The 21,262-nt window shown below is 37.6% G+C and overlaps 1 protein-coding gene across 1 annotated transcript; it reads right to left on the bottom strand.

Annotated features, from left to right (window-relative positions):
- Positions 1–407: 407 nt before the first annotated feature.
- LOC105032350 (B3 domain-containing protein Os07g0563300) lies at positions 408–20,946 on the bottom strand. Its single transcript, XM_010906787.4, has 12 exons — positions 20,473–20,946; positions 19,823–19,904; positions 19,570–19,668; positions 17,423–18,243; positions 17,195–17,291; positions 10,343–10,517; positions 9,589–9,665; positions 8,515–8,913; positions 6,094–6,143; positions 3,133–3,246; positions 2,178–2,245; positions 408–1,401 (listed from the first exon to the last, which is right to left on the bottom strand). Exons 1-12 carry the CDS (start codon positions 20,613–20,615, stop codon positions 806–808), a joined length of 2,721 nt encoding a protein of 906 aa, XP_010905089.1. The 5' UTR covers positions 20,616–20,946; the 3' UTR covers positions 408–805.
- Positions 20,947–21,262: the final 316 nt, after the last annotated feature.

The following is a 21,262-nucleotide window of genomic DNA, read 5'->3' as shown; positions in this document are numbered from 1 at the left end:
CTCTCTCTCTTTGACTGAGAAAGACAAGTGATCCAAACTGTGATCCATGAAGTCTTAAGGCTAAATCAAAACTTAGAAACCACTAATTGGTATTCACCTATTTGATAACATTCATATCCCTCATTCTATATTTCTTCTATTTTAATTTTTTTTAATAATTCTTAATTTTTTATTATATTTTTATTTTAATATTTTTTAAATTATTTTATTATATAAATTTTAATTGTATGTTAATTTTTAATATTTTATAAAAAATAAATTTATTATTGAATCTTATGATTCGAATCACGATTCAAATGAGCGATTCACAAGCCGAATCCCAATTTGACAACTATGCCAATAACTTGTGGCATTCCTTGCAACAAAGTAAAAACTTCTCCGGGGTCATTTCTGGATTTACCATCACCTTGCAAGCTAAGGTTTATAACTTCTCATTATATTCCTCTGCTGTCAACAAAATAATGCAAAAGAAAATGCATCTCAGGACCAGCATCCCGACCAACTTCTAAAACTTATGAACACATGGCTGTCTGGCCAGAATAGATGGATGGTTTGAACAAAGTTATAGTGACAATGACTATGATGAGCAGAATAATGGTGAGATTTGAAGCAAAGCCCACTCACAATAAACTGAAGGGTGTCGCCATTCTCACCACTGCCCAGTTTGCAACACGAATTTGCTTGAATTGAGACCTGGTGGTCCAGATTGTGAGGGCCAGCATCAAGTTTAAACTATGCAGTGATCTTGGCCATATTGTCGTCTGTTCTGACCAAGGCCTTTTCTATTTCAATTTTCACGGTATGACTAAGATGCAGCATCTCTAAGGAGCTTCATCATCCCGCCAGCATCTGCTTTCGGTGATGGTTCTTCCTCCCGCTCCGGCTGAATGTTCAGATCAATCTGGGCCTTGAGAGGAGAAGGTGATGTTTTTTTACACTCGGATCCCTCCTCTGCCCCATCATTATTCACCACTGCTTTCTGAGGAGAACTCGAGACACTTGGACCAGCTGATGATGGATCATTTCCCAAGGGAGGCAACATCTCCGGTGATTGGATGAGCTGCTGCTGCTGCTGCTGCTGCTGCTTGCGAGCAGCCTCAGCTTCCCTCTCTGACTGACGCTTCTCACGCCTCAGCATGAGTGTTCTAAAACGGCGTTTGACGGTGAGACATACATTGCATGTGCATGTCTGCTTGTGCTTGGGGCCCTTGCCACTTGGTGGCTGGATGCATACGATGCAGGTGCAACCAGGCCGGTGGCGTGGATGCTTCGTTGTAGGCTGAGAGGAAGTGGGTAGCGCTCCTCCCTCACCAAGAATGGCAAGGTTAGCAAGCGTGTCAAGCCCATCTGAAACTTCAATGTTGTCAGCTTCTACTTTAACCTTGGATCTCTTGGAAGCACCTGCAAAACACCAAAATAAATTCAAGGTCAATGATTATATTGATAAAGTTGAAAATATAGCATGCCAACCAGATTTATTTCAGCTCGTTGGCACCCCTCTCAGCAGAAAGGTTCCGAGTTGAACTTGCAGATTACATGGGCACAATATGTCTGACCAAAAAAAAAAAAAAAAAAGGAGGTTTAAAAAAAGGAAAAGAAAAAAAAGGGGGCTTTAAGAAAGGGGGAAAAAAAAAAAGAGGAGGTTTAAAAATTTTAACTTTAAATTTGAATATTCAGCATCAAAGTTGCAGTCTAGATTTTAGGCTAAGTATGGACCAAATTTTCCAGGTAGTGTAAATACAAAAAGACAATCTTTCAGAAAGACTAGAATACGGTTAAATGTCTGTCTGTCTATCTATCTATTCAGGCTTATAATACAAACAGGGGAGATAAAAGACCAGGCACCTAACTATCCTACCTTTCTTACCAAGAACTAGAAAGGAACAAGGGTATTCTTATACTGAAACAAGGCATCAATTATGTCACTTATTCTTGTGCATTTAATACGTCGGTTGAGTTACAAGAAATTGAAAATCCTCTTTCCCTTTGAAATGATATGAATAAATGAAAGCATTCAGATAATTTGGGCGTTGTAAACATCTCTGTGTGTACACCCATGCATGTCCGTATGTGAACTAGCTGTAGCAAACCTTTTAGTGAAGAAAAAGCATATGGTAAATGCACACCTTAACAAGAGAATTGTCATCAAAAACTTGTCATGTTAGAGCTGTCCATACCAGTTTTAATAGGGATCAAATTTGCTAGTTGTTCTAGACTTAACTCCTGAGCAGACGAGCATGAAGACCTGTAAAAGCAGAGAGAGACAGAATAGAATTTAAGCAACAGTAAACAGAAGACAGAAACAAAAAAAGTATATAGTGGCATGGACAGATTTTTCCTCAGTTTGTAAGATATGCATCCTGAAATTTAGGATAATTGTTTTTCATGGTTTCTGCTTATTAGTTTTTATAAAATCAAGCAAAAAGGAGCATTCCCATCTGTAGATTACTAGACTTAATTGCAGTTAATCAATGGTCAAGATCAAATCTTGGTTGTAAATTATGTGAAATCTTATAAATACTTCGAAATGGCATTTGCACTATGAGAAATAACAAAAATTTAAATTACTTAATTGGCACTGTGAAATTTTGTTATTTATCCCTCCTTGAGGTAGATTCTTTCGAGCAAATTCCTTCTCCAAATCAACCCACATACAAGCATGAATAACTATCAAATACAAATAGGTCAGACAAGAATAAATATAGAAGCTAATGATTTATGATCTTCTTTTTTTTTTTTCAAGTGAATCACCACTAACCATGTATCACACTTAGCGTAAAGTAAACGCACAAGATGGGCAACACAATTCAATGCCTGTTGGTGACTGATTGGCAAAGAAAAGCAAACAAAGAATCGTCTAGTGTTGAATAGATAACTAAGCAAGCTCCTCATGATTTTTTCCTGATGGAAAAGGAGGCCAAAGCCACATACCTAAATCTCTTCATAATAGTTACTGCTCAAATACAACCTATAATAGGTATTAAACCACAGGATATATGACAGTTTAAATCACTAAATCCAAGTTTGGGTGCATTTAACAGTTGCAGACAACCAGAATACCAAATTGCAAAGTAAACCTTGGAAAAGACAATGTAACACTCTTAATTGAGAGTTGAAAGAATTCCAGATCACCTTTCAGGATCCCACTTATTATCAGAACAGGTCCATCCGAAAGGCAGAGTTGCATCAACAGGAAGTTTGCGCCACTTAGAACAATCCTCACACTGAGCCCATTGATAATTATCACTGGTTGTGACAAAACACAATGATTGCAGTTAATTAGAAGAAATGTAAGTGAATGGAAATTGTCCCCCACTAGTCATGAAATGGTAACAAGAGTCGTGTTCTAGCATGCATGTCAATTAGAAAACAATGTTAGTGTGTGCTGAGCATCCCTCTGCGGGAGAAGTGGTTTTCTCATTAAATAATTGCGTGTCATCAGTAACTAAGTAAAATATCTTCCTCCCTCATCTACCAAAAAGAATAGCACAATAATATCAGTATAATAGCATCATATGGTGGCAGATTGGTAAAAGGCAGCTCCAATGAAATTATGAAAACTTACAAGTACACGTCATCTTCTGTTACTTCTCAATTCTAATTAAACAGGACACACTAACTAAGAATGAAAACATGGATAGCGGAATTTGCTAAATCTAAAAATTTATTGTAGTTTGCTACCCAATGCAAGCAGATCATATGACTGTAAAACAGTCCAGAAACAGTGATGCACCTTGAACATCACCATTACTTAGGTTTATCAAATATCATCATCATTACCGAAGTCATCAATCCAGAACTTTTCCCTTTAGAACAGGTCCAACTATGGAGCATAAATGTCAAAAAAAAAAAAAAAAGCTTCATAGAAGGATCGTGCATATTTTTAAATTTGCCGTCAACCTGGGTCAATCCTTGAGAAAAACTGGTTTCACATACCTAACAAATAAAATTTAGACAAGAGAGGAGCCTGGCATGAAAGATAGATGGCGTTAGGGGCATGGATAGCTACTTTACCACATCTGCAATTAAGCTCATGCAACAAGGGAGCAACCCTTATAGATTCCCCCAAGAACTATGAATGAGTCTGGATGCAGATAAAAATAGGAAGGTCTAATTTAAGGAACAACGTTCATCTGTAAGGCATAGGTCAGAGAGGAATTATGACACAACATCACATATGAAGATTACTCTAATTCATGAATAAACATACAAGAAGCAGGTTGGTAGGTGTATGTCTACACATGCTTGCTTAGGTACTGCAGTCGCTATTGATGCTTACTCCTGGATGACAAATTGAAGGTTATGTCAGGTAGTTAGACTGTGAGGCCAAATGATGGAAACCCCAAGCTAATAACCTAGAAAAAATATTGACCATGTCTACGAAATAACTATTACTAGAAACTTGTGGCTACTCATATTTGTAGATGACACAACAGAAACATAGCATGGGATGGTAAATGGAGCCCTTAGCAACCCAACATAAAATTATCATGCATTGAACTTTTAACAGTAGCTACAATTATATTTTTTGGGAAATCAAGGACCAGCTGACATTCATGGAATTATAGAAATCACATTAGCTTATTTCATCAAATCACCTTTAGCTTACAAAAAATGTTATTCATAGAGGCGAGAGTAGAAAAAAGGTGCACCAAAAAAGAAAAGAAAAGAAAAGAAAAAGAAACTCCTAGTTATTGCAATTTTAGGTCCTGACATAAAACACCCTTGTGAATCAGAAGGGAACCTCAAAGAAGTGTCATCAAGAAAGCAAGATTCTCAACTATGATATTGTCAACATTCCCTCTGAAGGTATCACATTGCTTCATAGCCTCAACTAAAAATAATCTCATTAGGCAGGCCAACACTGCTGGCAAAAGATGAGTAGGAACTTTCGAAAATGGGCCATACCAAACAATTTTCAAGTACCCCATCCTGAGCCAAATGACCACCACAAAACACCCCACTCTCTATTACCCACTTCTTGAAAAAGAAAACTTGAAAGATTTACTAGTCAGCCCTTTTATCTAGCCCTGACCTAGAGATGTCAGCCAGAAATGAAAAGCAGGCACAGCTCCAAAGTAATTTTGTTACCAAAGCTACATTCTTCTTGCTAATTTCCTTGCCTTTACATCCTCCTCTGCCTCTGCCCTACAAAATCCCTATTTCACTAGGTCAAAAACCTCCTCAATCCACAAATTCAACTTCTAACACAAGTATTCTAATATCTAGACATAATTAATGTTCTCATCATGGGTCTAAAAGGAAACCAGTAAGAAATAAGATTGCCTAAACAACTTGAACAAAGTGTGACCATGCCACCTTCATGAACAACGAATCAATTATTTTACCATGGGGATCCTAGTCAAGGTTCCTACAAGCCCAAGATGTTTAGAGGAAACATCTCCACCCTGCAACCTGTATAACTTGTACTCCTCTCTAATATATAGTTCACAGTGCTGTATGTATGATGCTCCAGCCTAATTAACCTGTAAGAATGGTACCATCTTTTTTGTATTTGAGCTTGGTCTGCCTAACAAATAAATAGGGTATCATGTGCATGCTAGGGATGGCTCCTTATGTGCCAACCCTTGCCCCTTTAGTACAACGACCTTCCACCCTTCCAGCAACAAAAGTCACTGAGATTAATGATATTCTGCAAGAGAGAAGCAGTTCCTTGACCAGAAGAGTGAGAGACACCAACTATTTGGAAGAGAGGTTTGACAGTAATTGATCACTGTCTTGTATCTTTCAGAATCTCGCTAGTTTGTTTACCTTACAAAGATATGTCTTGAGATGTACCCCATGGTTTAATAGTTCTATGTTTGACCATCATCTCCCAAACGCTATTCACCAATAAAGCAATCCACAATGATATCAAAGTCTATATAAGCCAGGATAGCAGAAGGCACTTCTATCCAAATAAACAGTATCAGGTTCACATGTTCTTGCATCTTAAAGCTATTAAAGAATGCATCAATTCACACATTCAAAATGTTTCTAAGCTTACAAATGCGCCTTCACAGTCAAAATAATAAATGTCAGCATGGGAGGCCAAAAAAAATTTAAGCTTAGAGGCAACAGATAGAAGGTTACCCAGATTGATTTGAGGTAAAGTATGTACGTTTTCCAAGTACTGGTGCTTCCTGTTAATGACAACCAAATCAAAGTCAGACCATCCTTACATATTAACCTACAATATAACATACGAGACTACAGTGATTCAAAACAAATGTCTATTCAGTTTTCAGATGCATCCTCAATGATATACCATGCATGACTCTTCACCACCAATCACTAATATGCATGGGTAGGTTCCTTGTTCTGAGATTTAATGCTGAAAGTAATGCTTAAGGCTCGGAAAAGGATATACCCATCAATGAGACCTTTCATGGCGATGCAGGTAAAGCTGGATAACCATTACACTGCTGGCAGGAATTCAAGAGCTAGTGTGGAGCCCGCAAAGGAAAGGATAACAATCATGACAAAATCACAGGAAGAAAAGGTGAATGGCAGACATAGCAGTGTCAGAAAGGTGCAGGCAAAGGTATCTTGCATACCTTTTTAAGCCTCACCAATATCATGAAAGGCATTCAATGGTAACCTAAAGTTTCCAGAATAATAGAATGGTGCATGATATAATATAAACAGGCAGATGATCACTAGCCATGTGGACAGTAAGGTGACAACATCAGTTTGGCTTTTGGGAATAATCATCCTTAACCTCTTCTACATAGAATTTGAGAATATAAAGAAAGTTTTTTCCTTAGCTGCGATGGTGCATGAGCATTTGGCATTCTATATTTCCTACCCACTTGACTTTTTAAGTAAAGAAAAGGGAGGGCCCTTCATGCCTGAGATCCAGTAATTGGAATTCTGAGGTCCCTAAGAGGCATAAGCACTATATGAAAGTAAATGTATAATAATTAAAATAAAAAATAAAAAACCAAAATTTGAAATATATAATAATAATAATAATAAAGAAAAACTAAAATTTTGGAAACTGTATGAGCCGCATCAATGAATTAAAGTCTATCTTATAGAATTATAAAAATCAACAGTTTGTGGTTGATAGAAGGGAACAACCAAAACAATAAGTGATACAGGGACCAAGTGCGGGCTTCTAGTGGAAGTTTCAAATCATAAATAGCGTCATCAAGCATTATTTTCAATTCATGCAGAAACTAATACTCTCATCCCTGATTTTTTTCTAATACGATGACATTAGGAGAAAAAACAAGAAGATAAACCAACAAAAAGATGGTGCATCAATTCTAAAAGTTCATCATAAGTCCACTTGGTTTTGCTTGGCAATAGATTTTTAGCTCTGGTTGTACTTGAATTTCCAAGCTCAAAATCCAATGAAGACCTCGGAGAAAACGACTTCAATAACTCAACTTTTGGAAACATCTATGTGAAGCTTTTGGGTTGTCAGATCAGACTTAATGTGGCACCATCTTAGACCTAAAATCTGGACCTATGGTTCTGGTTCAGGTCTTAAAAATATAGCTAAGTTTTTGATAAAGTCTAGTATAGGTCTGGAAAAATCAAATATGACATGAGACATCATAAATAGACTCAACAAAGAAACTAAAAAAGATCACATTTTCAGCTACAAATTTCAAATCCATTTCAAACATCTCTTAAAATTATACTCATTCAGCTGAAACCTGTTTAGCAAATGTGCTGACTATTCAGCTCAAATCCTAGAATTGAAGTCAATTTATTTAGCCTGACCTTGTCCATATGCGCCTCCAGATGATACTAAGGACCTAAGCACATTACTCATAACCACCTCGTTCCACCCCTTTCGATCTACTTCCATCCTATCCAACACTAAGCACCCACAAACTCTTGATTCATAAATACCAGATTGGATCATATGCCAGAAATCATTTACTGGAAATTAATTACAACATAACAAGTACCTGAAGAGAATATTTCAATGACTTTAGTGTTATATAGAACCTTGTTATATTTTCTGTAGTGAGGATTGCATAAGCCAAAAGCACACTGTATAATTCCCTTCAGGTGAGTTCAAAAAATTAATCCTCCATAAAATAAATGATAACACGAACACAAATTTACAACACACTCAAGCATCAGTATTGCCATTCAGCATAACTTTTGCATGAGAAATTACAGGCAAAGAAATAAAGAACAAAAGTTAGTTTAGCAATAATTACCAAGTCAGAGATGTTTTCTTGTGAGAATAGTAATGTATGTTGGAAAAAGCAAAGACACAAGCAGGCCAAAAAAGAGATGGACAAGAGATGATCAATGGCCAATAGACAAATGAAAGTTACAAGGCAATTGATGCCCCTGATTCAAAATGAAGGAGTAAATAGATAAGAATAAAAAGGCCCAGACACCCACCACATAGACCCATCTGTCAACCTCCCACAAGTAGGAAAAAAATAGACAAATGAAAAGAATATGTTGCAGTAGATAGAAGGCTTATGCACATCTACAGGATACTAGCAAAAAAATTGGAATGAGAATTCTGAACTGGCATACCTCATATTCCTCAATTTCAATGCCTTCAATGACAACAATAGTTGGAACATGATTAGGAGGTGGCCGGAGCAGTTCTTGAGCCTCCTCCCATGTTACCTTCAACTCCATGGAGTCCTCATTTTCCATACGAAGACGTTTACTCTTTGAACCAAGGTTGCTACCTTTCCTTTTAGTAGGGCCCTGTGAAGATCTGGCAGTAGGCCCATCTTTTTGGATGAATCCTGATCTGTCAAATTTAGACCAGGTTGCTTGATCTGCTGTGTTGATTGAGTTCCTTGACTCTGTGTTTCCTTTTAGAGGTCGAAGAGGGAGATTTGCATTCAAATCCGTAGCGGAATTTTTGTTATGACCATCAGTAGAAGTGGAGAAACCATTGCCGGCTTTACCTGTCTGAGTATCCTGCAACAAATATGAAGCAAGAAAAATAAAAATTCCGACAAGCAAAAAGATAAACTTTAGCTCTTTCCATATGCTCCTCACCAATGTCAGCAGTTGCGAAAAAAGAGGCTATATTTTCTTTATTAGTAAAAGTAATGAAATTGAAAAAAAAATACTGTCACGAAGCAAAAAAAAAAAAAAAATCTTTATAGAATAAATATATTGACTTTTATCTAAGAAGAAGTACTACCTTTGACAAGGGTAGTCCTTTAAAACCAAGTAGTTCCAGCTAAAATTTCTCAAAATTAGGTAAGCATACATTGGCTTTAAAAGAAAGCCAGAGATTACAGAGCACATATTAACAAAAAAGGAACAACTCCAATATCTCCATTCCCTAATAAGAGTCATTAACATACAGTGCACCTTGATAATTTAAAACATGAGGATACAATTCTGGAAGTATATTTTGAATGCATTGCTCCAGATTTCTACCTTATCCATGCATTAATGCATGAACAGAGAAGATCCAGAATAATCCCCACAAGAATGTACCACATATTAAAAAGGACTACCAGGATCGTATGATTGTTTGCACAATGCATAAAGCTTTTAGAGCTAGCATAAGAGGACGACAGGAGCCGCTTAATTTACATACTAATTTGTTTTGAAAAGCTTTGAAAATTTTTAATCACGAACCTGTTCAGCAGAGACACTAGAAGCCTTTCGGAATCCCATGACCAACTTCCCCTCTGGATCTATCCGACTAAATGTCACTGCAGAGAATACAAATTCTTAGTTTGAACAGAATTATCCACTTGCTTAGGCATTTGTAACGGTCACTACTTGTACATCCCAAATTTGTGTAAGCTAGTAAACAAATTCAAAAAGGTTAAACAATATCAAAAACTGTAACCAACAAGTATTAAGCCATTAGCTGGGAAATATTTATATATACATACCAAACTGTCATCCGTGTAAATGGAAAAGGGCATAGAGAAAGATAAGCACAAAAATCAGATTTCATCCTGCTATATAACTCACAGCATGTGTAAGTTATCAAAAACTGTAAAAGGTAAAACAGTATGAAACAAAATTCTAGAAGGCTATTATGAAGCCCACCTTAATCATGTGTTGTATTTCTACTATGGTATAAAATGTAACCAAATTATAAAACTTCCATAAAAATGAGCATTTAAGATACAAGAAAGAACATGTCTACAGGATGATCTGAATATGCAAGTCTGAAAATTTTTATAGATTTAATTGTCTAAAATTGGAAGATAAAGCTCATGCCTGACCCCACATGACAATAACAGTGCATCTAAACTGAAGCATGGGAATTGAGGAACTCATTTAAAGTTTTCAAGTGCAAAGGGACTGGGAACAAGAAAATGTGCCTGCGCATGCGAGAGAGAGAGAGAGAGTTCTGGAATGGATATTGGATAAATACCTGTGTCGCCTGCTTGTAATTGCATTGACTGTATACATGGTGTAACCCCCTCCAAGACATACATCCTACTGTTATTGTTTGGCCAGAAGCGAAACTGAAATACCCACTCTTTGCCACTGGCATCCTGAACTTTTAAAGGGAGTCCTTCAGGCTGAGAAATTGCAGGGAAGTATGCCTGCTCATAATAGCCAATCACATATATTAAAGCATTGTGACATTATTCAACAAGATGATTATAGTACATATTTGCCTACTTAAATAATTAATTGTGTTGAGAAAAAAAAAATGGAAGAAATAATTTCAATTACAGAAGTTATATTTCGTCCAACGTATGGGTCCAAATTTAAATACAATGAGCCAAAAAAAAATAAAAGGTAAGTATGACTATACAAAAATGATAAGTATGGCTATACAAAAAAAATAAACAATTATACAAAAAGAAGAGAAATCATAAGAAAAATATTCCAAGATAGTACTGCTGATTCTGATAAATTTCTTTGATAGATATTTTTATTTGCTGAGATCATAGTTGGCCTTTGATTGTCGAGTTCTTGGCTTAATTCTATCTTGATTCTATCCTTCTTTGGCTTGATTCTATGAGATAATCACTCATCTTTCAACACTCACCCTCAAGTTGGCGCTTAGATGTCAAGCCCAACTTGCCCATGAGAAAATTGAAAAGATGAGAGGACAGTCCTTTAGTAAGTCAACCATTTTTGTTGCGAAGTGGGAACAAATGGCATGCAAATAACTCCAGCTTCGAGCTTCTCCTTGATAAAGTGTTGGTCAACCTCCACATGATTGGTGCGGTCATACTGAATTAAATTATGGGCAATATTGATTGCAGCCTTATTATCACAGTACAATTTCATAGGCAAATTTACAAGATGTAATTCACCTAGAATTCGCTGCAGCCAAAGTAACTCATAAACACCATTTGCCATGGCTCTATATTCGGCTTCAGCACTGTTCCTAGATACAACATTCTACTTCTTGCTTCTCCAAGTAACTAGATTCCCCCAAATATAAGTACAGTAGCCAGTGATGGATTTTCGATCGGTGGAAGAACCTGCCCAATCAGCATCCGTAAAAGCTTCTATATTCCTCTGAGAATGTTTTTGAAAAAACAAACCCTTCTCAGGAGAACTCTTCAAGTACCGCAAGATCCTATAAATCGCATCAAGATGTACTTTCCGAGGAGAATGCATAAACTAACTTACTCTACTCACAGCAAATGCAATATCAGATCTTGTGTGAGATAAGTAAATTAGCTTCACCACTAGTCTCTAATATCTGGATTTGTCAACCATCTCATCTTTTTCACTGTCCCCCAATTTGACATTAGAGTCAATGGGAGTATCTGCAGGTCTACACCCACTCATTCCAATTTCTTTAAGGAGATCAAGAATGTATTTCCTTTGATTCACAACCCTTTCTGAGAGCAAGCAACTTCCATTCCAAGAAATATTTGACCGATGCCAAGTCTTTGATTTCAAACTCCTTAACCAAGCTACTCTTCATCGTTCTATCTCAGCAACATCATTACCGATTAGGATGATATCATCCATATACACAATGAGAACAGTAATCTTCTTGCTCTCCATGCTTATAGAACATAGTATGGTCTGATTGTGCTTGGCAATATCCTTGATTCTTCATCGATCTAGTGAATTTGTTGAACCAGGCCCTTGGAAATTGTTTAAGGCCATATAAAGACTTTTTGAGTCTACAAACTCAGAATCCAAACTTTGTAGCAAAGCTAGGAGGTGCAGTCATATAAACTTTCTCTTCCAAATCCCTATTCAAGAATGCATTTTTAATGTCCAACTGCCATAACGGCCAATCGAGATTAACAGCTAATGAGAATAACACCCTAACAGTGTTAAGTTTGGCCACAGGTGCAAGGATCTCCATGTAGTCAATACCATAGGTTTGTATAAACCCCTTTGCCACTAATCTCACCTTGTATCTTTCAAGAGAGCCATCAGATTTGTATTTAATAGTGAACACCCACTTACAACCCACTGTCTTCTTCTCTTTAGGAAGATCCACTACTTCCCCAGTCCTGTTCTTCTCAAGTGCCGGCATCTCTTCTAACACGGCTTCCCTCCACTCTGAAACTCGTAGAGCATCCTGCACAGTTATTGGAATCTCCACAAGAGAAAGGTAAAAGAAAAAAGCTGAAAAAATGATAATAGATTAGTATAGGACACATATTTGGACATTGGGTATTTGGTACATATTCTAATACCCTTACGAACAGCAATAGAAAGATTTAATTCATTGGGTACAATTGGAGAATTGAAATTGAAATCAGAATTAGAATTAGAATTACCTAAAGAATCTTGGTCCAGCTCCGGTTCAGACTCATGACTATAAAGAGAAGCTTCGGACATCTTTTCTTGAAGAACATCCTTTCTAGAGTAGACTTTTTCAAAGCACCTGTCTATGTTTACTTCTTTTCATTCTGATCATGAATATGTGGTGGGACCACAGGCGAACCTTCAAATTCTTCATTATTTAAAATATTTGAAGAATTTTTATCAATATTTGTTGCAGAATTTTCACTTTCAACATCATTTTACTAATTTAGATTTTTATTTTCAGCAACAATTTCATTCTTGAATGCAAGTGTAGGGACATCCACATGATGGGGAACAAAGAAAAAATGAATTTATTTTCAAATATGCTAGAATTTCTCACATTTTCTTTCTCTTTATCCCCCTGAAGATGAGAGTTGAAATATAGAGTTTGTTCAAAAAAAGGGACATCTATTGTTATAGAAAAATATTTTGAAATGGAATCATAGCACATATACCTTTTTTGGGTGGGTGCATATCCCACAAATACACACTTAATGGCCCTCGGGTCCAGTTTTCGACGATTTTGGTCATGATTATGGATATAAACCGTGCAATCAAACAATCGAATAGACAGACCAGAGGGTATTCGAGAGTTAGAAAATATTTTTGTGAAAACATGCAAGAGAGTTTTAAAATTCAAAATTTTTGAGGGCACGTGATTAATGAGATGCGTGGCTATAAGAATTGCTTCACCCCAAAAATAGTTACGAACATTAGTTGCAAAAAGAAGAGCTCTAGCAATTTTCAAAATATGTCTATTTTTTCTTCCGCAATCCCATTTTGTTGTGGGATATTAGTGCAAGAACTTTAGTGAACAATACCCTTTTCCAAAAAAAATTATCCTAAAGTTGAATTAAAAAATTTTCTGCCATTGTCAATCCGAAAAATCTGAATTTTTTTATTAAATTGGGTATGAATCATAGAGTAAAAATTTTTAAAAATTTTAGCAACTTCAGTTTTTTTTTTTAATAGGTACATCCAACTAATTCTAGTATAGTCATCAATAAAAGACACAAACTATTTTTTTTTTGAAACTGTAGGAATCCTTAAGGGTCCCCACACATCACTATGAACTAATGAAAAAGGTTGTATTGGCCTATATGGTTGCGAGAGAAAAACAGTCCTATGTAATTTTGTCAAAGTACAAATTTTATATTTAAATGAAGATGGATCTTTATTCAAAAATAAATTTGGGTACAAATATTTTAAATAGTGAAAACTCGGGTGGCCTAATCTATAGTGCCACAACATTATTTCATGATCAGTAGAAAAAGAAACAGATTCTAAACAGGTACCCTGAGCAAGTCTACCAAATCATGATCCATCTTCAAAAAAATAAAATCTTTCTATTTCTCTAGCAATACCAATCGTCTTCTCCGTTACCAGATCCTAAAATTCACAGTGAGCATGATGAAAATTAGCAAGATAATTCAAATCATAGGTAAGTTTACTGATGGACAATAAATTACAGGATAATTTGGGAACATGAAGGACATTATGGAAGGTCAGTGTGGGTGAGACCATGACCGAACCTTTTTCGACAATTGCCGAAAAAGATCCATCAGCAATCTTGATTTTTTGATTGCCCGCACAGGGACTATAACATGAAAACAACCAAGAGCAATTAGTCATATGATCTGTTGTCTCAGAGTCAATAATCCAAAGATTCTGAAAATCAAGGGAGATATTGAATGACACAATTGAGTTATCTTGGTGGGCTAGAGAACAAGGAGTGATGGAGAATTGTGAAGATTTAAACAACCAATACAGTTACTCCAATTGTTCTTTCGTGAAGTTGGTCGAGTCAGATTCGATCGATTTCTCTCGAGTATTATCAGTGATGGTTTGAAGAGCTTTCTCATTGAGCTTCTTCTTCTGGTTAGGAGGCTTATCGTGAAGGTGCCAGCAGGTTTCCCGAGTATGCCCTGGCTTCCTGCAACGGTCATACCATGGTCGCTTTTTCTTTTCTCCTTCTACCTCCGATTTTCGGATTGCAAGGGCTAAACTTTCAGCTCCAAGAGTAACACGAGACGAGGATGAATGAAGCATAATCTTTCTCTGACTCTCTTCTAATCGAATCTTAGAGAACACTTTCCTAATAGAGGGTAGTGGCTTTCGACTCAAGATTCTCTCCTTTGCCTCATCGAATTTCTGGTTCACACCAGCCAAGAACATATACACCCTATCAGCATTTTCACCCTTTTTGTGCCTTGCACATTTCTCGAGATCCTTTAACTTAACTGTGCGATATAGATCCAACTCCTGCCAGTGTTATTATCTCATTGTACTAGGTCGTAACATCTCGATCTCTCCGTGTCGATCGCCATAGCTTGAACATCAACTAGAAGATTTGGGAATAATTTTTTCGATCAGAATGTCTCCTTAACAGCATTCCAAATTTTTTTCGCTATTGAGAAAAATAGATAGGTCTTTGTAATAGTCGGCTCCATGGAATTGAAGAGCCATGCCACAATCGCTGCATTCTCCGCTGTCCAAGTCTGAAAGTTGGGATCAGTTTCAGCGGGCTCTTTGACACTACCCGTTAGATATCCAAACTTGGCCTGACCGTTCACGGCCAACTTGACCGATTACAACCACTCCAAGTAATTTGTACCATTCAGTTTTGTATGAATGGCAAGTAGAAGAGTAGATCCAGTAGAATAATCTGCCTCTAGAGGTGTGCCGATGATAGTATTACTTCTCTCTATTGTGGCTCCGGATGTAGAGTCTTTTTTGTCTCTGATTGATCCCGTCATCGCTGTCTTCACCATCTTAGATCAAAAAATGTTGCTGAATCAAGATCGGATTACAACAGCAAAACAGATCGGAGATGATCAGTCGCAGAACAAGAATCAATAGAGGCTGGATAGCGGCTGGCCAGTAGTAAGTGAGCCTCTTTTAGGGCTTGTCGGCAGCTATGGTGGAGCACAGATCTGATACCATGTTGAGAAAAAGAAAAAATGGAAGAAGTAATTTTAATTACAGAAGTTGTATTTCTTTCAATGTATGGGTCAAAATTTAAATACAATGAGCCACAAAAAAAGTAAGTATGACTATATAAAAGTGATAAGTGTGGCTATACAAAAAAAATAAACAACTATACAATAAAAGGAGAGGAATCATAGGAAAAATATTCAAAGATAGTACTGCTAGTTGTGATAATTTTTTTTGATAGATTTTCTTATTTGCTGAGATCATAGTTGACCTTTGATTGTCGAGATCTTGACTTGATTCTATCTTGATTCTATTTTTTTTTGGCTTGATTCTATGAGATAATCACTCATCTTCCAACAAAATGATATGGAAAGAGTTCTTTTTAGTTTAGAGTGCAAATTATTAAAATGAGATGATCTCAACTTATTAACATTCAATATGACTTCTTATGCACTTTAATATCAGGTCCCTGAAAAATGAAATATTTGGAGAAGTATTCAAGAGAAAATTCAATCCCTGAACAATCAAAATCATAGATATTATTTAAGAATAAATGAATGAATGAAGCAAAAGGGTTTGCCACAGTCACAAGAAGGGGAATTGGCACGCTACTGCAGGTTTGTTACTTTTCAATCAAAGTACAGTGCATCATAATGTCATGCAAATAAATTTAAAAAAAAAACAACAAACAAAAAATTGCAAAAGATGAGTGGTTTATATATGTGAAGTGGTGAAATTTGATAGGGGTTCAATGGTTCAGTTAAAGGTTGTATTAGCATGTTAGTTAACTCTAAATTGCAATGCAGTAGCATCCAACTTCACAAGCCATTGTCAATAAGCCACTTCGAAGACACAAAGTAAATAAAAAACTAAGAATTGTAGCTTTGTTGAAATACCTACCAGTGAAATTCAAACCACAGCTAACATCAGACTTAAATAGTTAGGAGAGGATCCCCAACAAAGAAGGGATAACTAAAGAAAACTAAAGTAAAGACAGAGTAAAGATATCTAGAACATATTAAGCCATGGGAAACAAGACCTTGCATGAGAAGCAACGATGATGGTGTTCAAAAATTTGTAGGACAAAGCTATGGATAGCAATTCTTGAAAAGGACAATGACGGATGGTGACGGTTAATTAAAAGTGCCCACAAAAGGCTAATAGCGTAAATGGTTTAGAATTTGTTTTCATATCACAATGAAATCATAAAACAGCAGCAGTACATCAATTATTAACCAATAACATGGAAAGCAAGCAATGTTTCCGATTTCTGTAAATTTGAAGGGTTTTTACTTGAAAAGAACAGCCAGGTTGCAGAAGGAGAAGTAAGTCATGCAGATAACATATTAACAGTGACTGCATCATATAGCTCAATCAAATCTGATATATAGAAGGTTTAGCAATGTTATCGTTAGTGATGCAAATAAAAGTGGAATCACAATGAAGAACAAGAACACCCATTTGAGCAATCTTGCTTCCTAACCTTGAAGGCAAAAGCAGAATGATGATAGTTTGTGGATTTTTGATTTTGAACAAAAACTACTTAAGGACTCACCTCAGCACATTTTTTTGGCAGCACTAGACGTCCAATCCTTCCAGCATCACTAGCACTTAACATCTTTTCGAACAATGGCGTGATGACAGAGTTTGAACTTAAATTAAGGTTAAGGAAAGTTTCCTTAATAGAAGGGTGGCAAAAGTATCAAGGTGGAAATGTTTAAGACAATCTCTAAACAAAAGCCAAATCAAACATGCAATAAAATGATGATGGGGGAATGGATACTCTCCAGATATTTGTTGCAGCTCTTGATCTGTTATCCTAGGCCAATAACGAGGAAGTAACTGTGTTCGTGCTCGGGGATCAACTCGAGGCCTTCCATTGCGCATTTGAGCTTGTAGTTCACCGTCGATCCCATTGTGAGGGCAAAATTGTTTCGATAAAGGTGGACCTGCTTGTCTTTGTGGATGAGTCGTTGAAACCCTGGATGGATCCTTTGCACCATTTGATGATGGAAATTGCGCAGCCAAGCCAATCAACAGAGATGATGGATCCTCCTTTAAAATGGATGACGGGAGTGAATTTACACTTGAATTCGGATTATTTTCGAGATTAACTGCAGCACTGGTTGAACAAGGGTCAGAAATCCCTGCTTTTCTTGTAGACAGAGGATCATTTTCCCCAACAAGGTGGCCACGATCCTGGAGGCCATCAGCACTTCCTTCTTCTCTTTGATATATATTAAATGCAGAAACTGGATCCAGACAAGTGTTTCCATTAGCATATCTATCTCGTGCAACATGATTAAGGCTGCTAGAGCCTAATTTCTCAGGCAGATCTTCAAATTTCTTCTCTTGTGCTGTAATAGAATTGCGTCCTCCAGAAATCATTCTTTCAGTGTTAGTAGGTCTGTCGAATTCATATGATAACCGTTGATGCAAATCAGACTGGAGGCTAGAAGCATTCCAAATATGGGATGCTTGACGCCACTGTCCAGGAAATGGACCAGTCATTTGTTTCCAGCTTTTAATAGCAAAATCTTTCCTCTCAGATATTTGTGGGGGCTTGACCAAAGGAGATGGCCACATCTGATTTGGTGCCTGAGGCTTCAGGAGCATCCAACAAAACAAATATTAGTGGCATCAAGATATACTAAAATTGAATGGAGGAACATTTGACAGATGCCATTAACATAATTTCACTGCAAATCAAATTGATGAGAGAAGAGTACAATGTAGAATATAAATGACAATTTGCAGTATAGCAGAATAGGAGAAATTAAGATTGAGTCAGTGGAACCATGCATAAAATCTTGATAGGAGATTTGATGCAAAAAAATTTTGGACATCATGTAAGTAATTAAAATTTCTTAAAGAAGTTGTAACAGGTAAAGTGACAAAATTTTATTAAAGTGAACTTAACGTGCGTTTGGGACCATTTCCACAAACAAGGTCACATCAATCCAACAGCAAAGTCAAAACTCTTGACTTTAGAAGCCACAAATATTTACATTTAAATGCAATATTGATTCTTAAAGAACTATGACAAAAGCCCAAAAACAGATATGATTGTCTGCTTACAATCCTAACTCAGCAGCTTCCCCTTTTAAGCAGCATCTCTTCATGATTGCCATCATCCAAAAAGTTTTGCCCATCAGTCTTTCCTTTGATACTGACACTTATTACCACAAGTTTTGTGCTCCTGAGTGGGATTCCTTATCCATGCCAACAATCTGCATTGTAAGAAGATCATAGAGAGCACCATGCTCCAGAACATCTAGACATAGGGTCTAGTTCGCTTACCAGTTGTTACACAGGCCTCTATATTTACATCATCTGTAATTCTCTCTCTCCCTCTGTGACACACACAGGCACACACTATGCACACAAAATCCTATCAGGAAAGGGACTCAAACTTGAATCCTATAAACGCAGATAAGTGATTGATGTTCCTTATGCCATAGAATGGGTTGAATGGTTGAAGACTCGAACTTTCTTATTTTGTTGCTTTTTTTGGGTAGGTGTGGGGGCGGGTGGGGTTTGGGGGGGAGTCTGAAGGCCTGAACAAAGGTCATCTGAAGCGAGTTGTCTTGATTTTCAACAGAAAACAAAATAAAATATGGAGTCATATGGCAAGCTCCGAATTGACAAGGGAATGCCTACTGTTTGTTTTGACACTCATATGTGAAAAGCAGCAAAGTAACCTTTCAGCAGCAGTAAATGCAAACCTAACAATTTTTTGAGGGATAGATTCATTAGTTTTAACTAGTCTTATTGTCATGAGAACATGCTAGAATGCAGTATAAACAATCCTTGTAATCATCAGAGCATCAAAGAATAACAGTAATGGTATGCCCTTGGCTCGTAAAAATAAGATGACAGGAGGCTCAAACATCCCACAACAATTTGAAGGACATCGGGTTCATTGCTTACCATTACAACAGATTTTCTGGCGCACGCAAAGCACTCAATTCCTCCAGCATCAAGAAGCACAAAAGCAGAGACTGATACTATGCATCCGCAATGCAGTCTCTGCAACACAGCATCCCAATCAGTACACAGATCGCTAAAATAGCTACATTATTCATTTCATATTCACTACACAAGCAATTCCATGCATCCACGTGCTAGATTGTTAGGGACACGTTAGTTTATTAAAAGAGTTACGTGAGATTTCTCCTCTAACCTTTCCACAGGTCTCGCAACTCCTCCAACCAGCAGCATCCGAGTGAAAGGTTTCACAGAAACTTCCTTGATCATACGCGGAACTAAAGGCAGACATAGACACGAGATAATGTTGCAAAGGAATCATTGATCAAGAAAAACGGCAGAACAAGAATATGAACCAATTCACGTCCTCGTCTTATCATACGTGATTCTCTACCGAATTTCCACGTTCCACGTGGCAATCGGAGAATAAAAGTTTCAAACTTTTGAATCATACAAATCCTTTAAAACTCACTCTCTTCAAAATTGGTCAGATCCAAAAACATGCAAGAGAAAACAAAGAAGGACACGAGGAAAAGCAATTGACTTCACGCAGAGAGTTAAATCAGCTAACGATCGAAGCCTATTCGTAAAAACAGAACTCCAACTCAAGCATTAATCACGTCAAAAATAATCCACAAATCCTCAATAAAACTCAGAACCGACTGAAAACGAATTCAAGAACGAATTTTTACGAAACCCACAGCACCTTCCAGTGGACCGTTACAGCAGAACCCATCAAGAAACGCAACAAAAAACAAATAAAAAAAGCCCGCCAAGATCGAACGCAGACGTGAACTCATAGAACGATTCGCACGTGGGAAGAGAGAGGGAGGGAGGAGAGCATACAAGCAGCGATCACAGAGGTCGGCGAACTCGCCGGAGCGGAGCCGCCACCCTTTCCTCCGAGGGCCCTCCGATTTCGGCTCCTTGCAGTGGGAGTTGAAGCAGATCTTGGGCGCCGGCGCCGGCGCCGACGAAGACGACGACATGGAGACAAGACGACACGAGACAAAACGACGAAGACCGTGGGACGGCCGGACCCAAACCCTAGAAGAGGTCTTGAGGACGGAGAGAGGGAGAAGAGGGGATGCTGTGATTTCTTCTTCTAATCATGAGAGAGAGTGTGTTGGGGCTTGAGGTGGGGTTTGTGACGGGAGAAGGAATCGAAGCGAGTGAAAGCAATAAAAAGGGGCTTTTTTAAGGAATACCGGAGGAGAAGAGAAATGGGCATGCGACGGTGTTTTCGCCTTTGCCTTGGCGTCGTCGCTTCTCACGCTTTTCGCCTTTTTTTCTCCACCCCCGGCTCCCACAGATCGCGGTCCCCTCACCTGTTGCCCTTCTCACCCTCGTTTCTCCGATCGCACCATGACGCGTTAAATACTGTGAGCGTGAGTTGGTATTTCCTGCACTCCCTCTTGATTCCATTTTGTGACCTCGGTCCTTACTGACGTAAACGGTATTACCTACTAAACGACATGGACTAACGTCCTCCTCCAGTTCCAAATAAAATCATCATAAAAACCAAAACCGATATTATTTTGTTTTCAAAACTACCGTCCGAGTTGACTGGGAAAACGCTTGAGCTCCGCATGCGCCATCCAAGGAGCGGTGTGCTTATCGAGAGAATTGTAAAAAC

Source organism: Elaeis guineensis, chromosome 2 (genome assembly GCF_000442705.2).
Source record: "Elaeis guineensis isolate ETL-2024a chromosome 2, EG11, whole genome shotgun sequence".
NCBI classification, from domain to species: domain Eukaryota; kingdom Viridiplantae; phylum Streptophyta; class Magnoliopsida; order Arecales; family Arecaceae; genus Elaeis; species Elaeis guineensis.
The sequence above is the reverse complement of the archived record's forward strand: the minus strand, read 5'-3'. Positions and strand labels throughout refer to the sequence as shown.